Source organism: Natrix helvetica, assembly GCF_964273705.1.
Source record: "Natrix helvetica genome assembly, chromosome: 3".
NCBI lineage: Eukaryota > Metazoa > Chordata > Lepidosauria > Squamata > Natricidae > Natrix > Natrix helvetica.
In genome coordinates this window covers 177,616,066-177,621,451 of record NC_138549.1, presented here as the reverse complement: position 1 = coordinate 177,621,451, position 5,386 = coordinate 177,616,066, and the positions used below count along the sequence as shown (strand labels likewise).

The 5,386-nt window shown below is 50.1% G+C and overlaps 1 protein-coding gene across 1 annotated transcript; it reads left to right on the top strand.

Moving 5' to 3' along the window:
- Positions 1-286: 286 nt before the first annotated feature.
- Positions 287-5,023, top strand: LOC309389949 (carwaprin-a-like). Its single transcript, XM_081948912.1, has 3 exons — positions 287-442; positions 2,633-2,776; positions 4,867-5,023. The coding sequence occupies exons 1-3, from the start codon at positions 355-357 to the stop codon at positions 4,914-4,916; spliced, it is 282 nt and encodes a 93-aa protein (XP_081805038.1). The 5' UTR covers positions 287-354; the 3' UTR covers positions 4,917-5,023.
- Positions 5,024-5,386: the final 363 nt, after the last annotated feature.

The following is a 5,386-nucleotide window of genomic DNA, read 5'->3' as shown; positions in this document are numbered from 1 at the left end:
AAGGCCTCCAAGGACCGTTCCAGCTTTATTCTGATTGACTGATTTCCAGGGTCCCTTTCCAATGGATCCCATGTTATTGGTATAGAAAAGGAATGCTAAATGATCACATTCAGGAAGATGTAATAACAGGGAGCATGACAACAGGGCCCTGCCTAGCCTTCTCCAAAGTGGCCACATGCCCACATTCCCAGATTCTCAGATTCCCCATCTCTCGTTCGCCCATCTTGTGAAAGAGGAAATAATTTGGATTCTCACTCATTAAGTCATCCTGATTCCTGGATCTGGAGGTGTGAAATTCCCAGCTAGGAGAATAAATAGAGCCAGCAGCCCGAGTGTGGGACAGACAGCTTCACCATGTCTTCTGGAGGTCTTCTTCTCCTGCTGGGACTCCTCACCCTCTGGGCAGAGCTGACCCCCGTCTCCGGCCAGACAGACCGTCCAAGTGAGCTTTCAGAAAGATCTCGGGGCCCTTGGCAGGGAGGGGCTGAAGTGGCCAGAGTTCTCCCCCAGGGAAGGGAAACCAGTCTAGAACCTCTGGCTTGGTGGGGCTTCTTCTGGGGAGGTTCCGGAGATGGTAGTTGACTGTTTAAAAGGTGCTTTTCAAGAATCATCTGGAGTTTGTTTTCCTTAAAGATGTTTCACGTCTCATCGAAGAAGCTTCTTCGCTTCTTCAGTTCTTGGATGGGAGGTGAAACGTTTTCAAGAAATAAAGGAAGAAAGTCCAGTTGCAAAGCCCCTTTGGAAGAACATGATCTAGATGACTGGGAATCTCCATCAGCCTTCTGAGTAGGCAACCAAATAATCAAATAAAAACACCCCAGGTGGCTTTTGACTGCTTCAGCCTGAGCATGTTAGGAGGGCACAAGGTTGGGGAGTGGCATTAAAGACATGTGCTAGCTAGTCAAATAACATCCCCCCCCCCCCGTATTTCACAGGGATTTGTTATCTTCCTGCTGACCCTGGACCATGTAAAGCTTACCTCGTTCGCTTCTACTACAACTCGACTTTAAATAACTGCCAGGAGTTTATTTATGGTGGATGCCAGGGCAATGCCAACAATTTTAAGACCAGAGATGAATTAATTAATTTAATTTATTAAACTTCTAGACCCCCCCCCCTCTCCCCGAAGGGACTCGGGGCGGTGTACAGGTACAAATTTAAAAACCATACACTCGATAATATACATAACTAAAATTGAATTAAATATCCCCTGTACAAATTTATAAGAATTAAAAACTTAAACCTTAAAACCAAACCATCAAATTTAAAAATACAAACTGAGGAGGGAAAGCTGGAATTAGGCCAGGCCGGCTAGATGAAACAGGTGCATTTTGAGTTTCCGGCAGAAGGAGCGGAGGTCCATAGTCATTCTAATGTCAGGGGGAAGGTCATTCCAGGGGGTCGGGCCCATCACAGAGAAGGCACTTCCCCTGGGCGTCGCCCGCTGGCACAGCCTAGTGGACGGCACCCGGAGGAGTCCCTCTCTATTTGAGTGAATCAGCCGAAGGGATGTGTGGGGCAGGATACGATCCCGCAAATAGCTGCAGAATGCCACAACACCTGTGCTGGTGAGTAGGGAAGGAGTTGCGGAGTGGCCTCTTCATAGAATAAGAACTGCCTTCTCTTACCATTAAGCATAAGATGACTTAATGAAGCATCCTGGTTCTCACAACAGGCTATGATTGGTTCCGTAGAAGGAAATCTTTGTCATTCAGGTTGAACTGTGGGGTCCCTGGTGCTCTCTGAGCCTGGTGGTTTTCTTGCAGATGTTTCATTACCCAACTAGGGAATGACATCAGTGCTAGAAGAGAGTGGGGTTTGCAGAGAAGAGGAGAAAGAAAGAAAGAAAGAAAGAAAGAAAGAAAGAAAGAAAGAAAGAAAGAAGGAAGGAAGGAAGGAAGGAAGGAAGGAAGGAAGGAAGGAAGGAAGGAAGGAAGGAAGGAAGGAAGGAAGAAAGAAAGAAAGAAAGAAAGAAAGAAAGAAAGAAAGAAAGAAAGACAGACAGACTATGTAGTCCCTGGTGCTCTCTGAGCTTAGTTCTTTTCTTTTTGAGTAGGGAATTATTTGGGGGGGGGGGCATTTTGTCCCTGCTTATGTGGATGTTGGCCTGATGGCTCCATCCTGCCCACTTACGAGGGGGGCCCAGGGGCCTGTGCTGAGGGACCCACTCAGATCTTCAACCTCCCCATTTAGCCAAAGAACTTCAGGCATCTTCCAGGAGGTCCAAGGAAGGAAGACCTCCCGGTGGTCCAGCCTCTGCTTGGGGGAGGGTCCTCTCTTAGCCCCTCTGTATTTGGGGAGGGGGTGTGGGGATGTGCAGAACCGGCACAGAAAGTCCCTGCCTCCCATTCCCTGAAATTCCTCCTTCCTCTTTGGGGGAAACTGGGGTTGTGCCTGTCCACCCCCAGCCAAGAGAGGGAGGGCAATTATAGTGTCCCTCCCCCCAAGGTCCTGAGAGGTTGACCCCAGAGGGAAACGCCTGTGCTTTGTGGGGAAGGCGGTGAGGGGGTGGGATTCTGGCAATGTACCATCCTGGATGTGTGGAGATGAACGGTCCAGAGGTGGGATCTTGCTTGATCTGGGACTCCAATTCCGGGGGAATCTCTCAGCCTTGGGGTCTTCTCCTTTGCAGAAAAACCAGGGATGTGTCCCTGGGGCCCTCCGCAACTTCCTTGTCTCCAGAACTGTCGACATGACTGGGACTGTCCCGGGGCAGAGAAGTGTTGTCGTTACGGTTGCCTGACTGAGTGCAAGAATGTTGTCTATGAGACGCATGGTAAGTGTCGTAAGCTCTTCCTTGTGCCGTTTGCTTAGACCAAAGGAAGGGCTGTGTGGGGTGAGACATGGTCTGGGCACATGAAGGTCCCTCGGGGGTCTTTCAGGCTCTCCTGGTGTCCATCAAAGGTGGAGCTGATGTAAAAGAAAAGGAGGAAACCTTGGTGGGTGGAGCCTTCTACCTGATCGATCTCTACAAAAACCAGTGGAAGGCTTGGGTCTCCTATGTGGCCCTCCTGACCTTCTCCTCCTCCTGAATCACCACTGGTGGCCCCCCAGTTCAGCTGTTGCTGGTCACTGCGTTGGAGAAGGTGGAAACTGAACAAAGAAAGAAGCAACCTAGAACTAAGGAGAAACTTTCTGACCGTGAGAACAATTAGCCAGTGGAACAGCTTGCCACCAGAAGTGATGGGTGCTCCATCAGTGAATGCTTTCAAAAAGAGACTGGACAGCAATTGTCTCAAATGGAATAGGGTTTCCTGCTTGAGCAGGGGATTGGACTAGGCCAGTGGTGGGCAACCTTTTTTTTCAACTGAGCCAAATCTCGTCAAAACCACGATTGAAATTTAGTTTGAGAGCCACATTTTTAAAACCGAAAATACATAGGATGGTACACTGTTTTTAGTTTCAATAAACTCTGGCATTTGAAGCACACAAGTCTTAAAGCTGTCAAGTTACAAGATCCTTGCATCCCTAACCCTTTAGGAAAAAAACCCTAAGGGGTCTTCAAACCTGACAGCTTTAAGGCTTGTGGACTTCAACTCCCAGAATTCCTCCTCCAGTCATATTGGCTCAGGAACTCTGGCATTGAAGTGTGCAAGTCTTAAAGCTGTCAAGTTGCAAGACCCTTGCACCCCTAACCCTTTAGAAAAAAACCCCAGGGGTCTTCAAACCTGACAGCTTGAAGACTTGTGGACTTCAACTCCCAGAATTCTGAGAATTGAAGTCCACCAAGGGCATCAATCATATTAGCCCAGGGATCTGCAAAATTGGCTCTTAAGACTGGTGGACTTCAACTCCCAGAATTCTGAGAATTGAAGTCCACCAGTCTTAAAACAGCCAACTTTGCAGACCTCTGTGTTAGCCCAAAGCCTGGTGCTGGGCCTTGCCCTCCCCCCCATTGGTGGAGCCCCAAGAAGCGAGGAGGGAGAAAAAGAGACGGAGGCCAAGGAGCTTCCCCCCCCCAGCAAAAATCTAACCGGGGAGCCGGGCAGTAGCAAATTAGCCAATCATGCGAGGAAAGCGAGGTCTGACCGGGTGGGCAGCGAAACTCCAGGGCTCTCTGTTCTAATTCCCCGTGAAAACTGTTGCCTCTGAAGCGTTTGCTCTACTGTTTGAACCTTTAAGCGCCCCTTTCCCTTTTTTCTTTTCAACCCACAATGATTAGGGAGGATCCTGAAGTCGGGCGGGGACGAGAAGCGAGGAGGCAGAAAAAGAAACGGAGGCTAAGGAGCTTCCCCCCCCCGCCCCCTTCCAGCAAAAATCTAACCGGGGAGCCGGGCGGGCAGTAGCAAATTAACCGATCACGCCGCGTGATCGGTTAATTTGCTACTACCCACGCCGCGTGATCGGTTAATTTGCTACTGCCCGCCCGGCTCCCCGGTTAGATTTTTGCTGGGAGGGGGCGGGGGGGGGGAAGCTCCTTAGCCTCCGTTTCTTTTTCTGCCTCCTCGCTTCTCGTCTCCGCCCGACTTCAGGATCCTCCCTAATCATTGTGGGTCGAAAAGAAAAAAGGGAAAGGGGCGCTTGTTTTGAAGTGCCCGAGAGGAGGGAGGGGAGCGGGCGCCCGGCACACATTAAAATGTGTAAAGAGCCACATGTGGCTCGCGAGCCGCGGTTTGCCGACCACTGGACTAGAAGATCTCTGAGGTCCCTTCCAATTTTGTTAGTCTGCATTCTTCTTGAAACCCCCAGTGATGCGGCCCCATAACTCCAGGGGGGGAGGCTGCCCCATTGCTTCCTGGCTTTCCCAATCGGGCCATTCCTCCTGATTTCAGCTTTGGGTCTCCCTGGCTGTAAGATGAGGCAGGGGAAGCACCGGAGGCTGTTCTCACGGGAAGAAAGCTCACATCTGAATGTTTGTTTTTACAGGGTCAGCAACGGGGAGACCCACCAGAATTGGAACTACTGTTCGACCTTGACCTGAAGAGCCTCCTTCTGCCCTGGACCACCCTGGAGACCCTCCCCACAAACCCCACCCTGGGCTCATTCCTTCAGTTCTGCAATAAAGCTTTGAAAGCAGCTGCAATCTTGGTCTCAGCTGTCTTCTTCTGCCACTTTGGGGGGTTTTCCTCCCCACCATGCCAGAGGAGGCTCTGAGGAAGCACATTGTTCCCCAATGTGGCTTTCCAAAGAGGATGTGCAGGGAATGCCCTTCTCTGAGCCAGAAATCCCTGACACTCAGTCACTACAAAGGGTTTACTACAGAGTTAAGTCTGGGATGGACACAGAGGCCTTGCTACTCCCTGATGGCTTCACATGGATGGTCTAAGCAATGAGGCCATGAGGCAAAGCAGGCAGATTTTCTGTCCTTAGCTGAACAGAACAGAAATAGAAGAGAAGCAGAAAAGAAAACAGAATGGCAGGAAAAACATTATATATATATGAAGGC

Bases quoted from the DNA above. Each gene is read 5' to 3' on its own strand.
- LOC309389949 (XM_081948912.1), top strand. From the start codon at position 355: ATGTCTTCTGGAGGTCTTCTTCTCCTGCTGGGACTCCTCACCCTCTGG. The intron at 443-2,632 runs GTGAGCTTTCAG...TCTCCTTTGCAG, and splicing joins CGGCCAGACAGACCGTCCAA to AAAAACCAGGGATGTGTCCC. The intron at 2,777-4,866 runs GTAAGTGTCGTA...TTGTTTTTACAG, and splicing joins TGTTGTCTATGAGACGCATG to GGTCAGCAACGGGGAGACCC.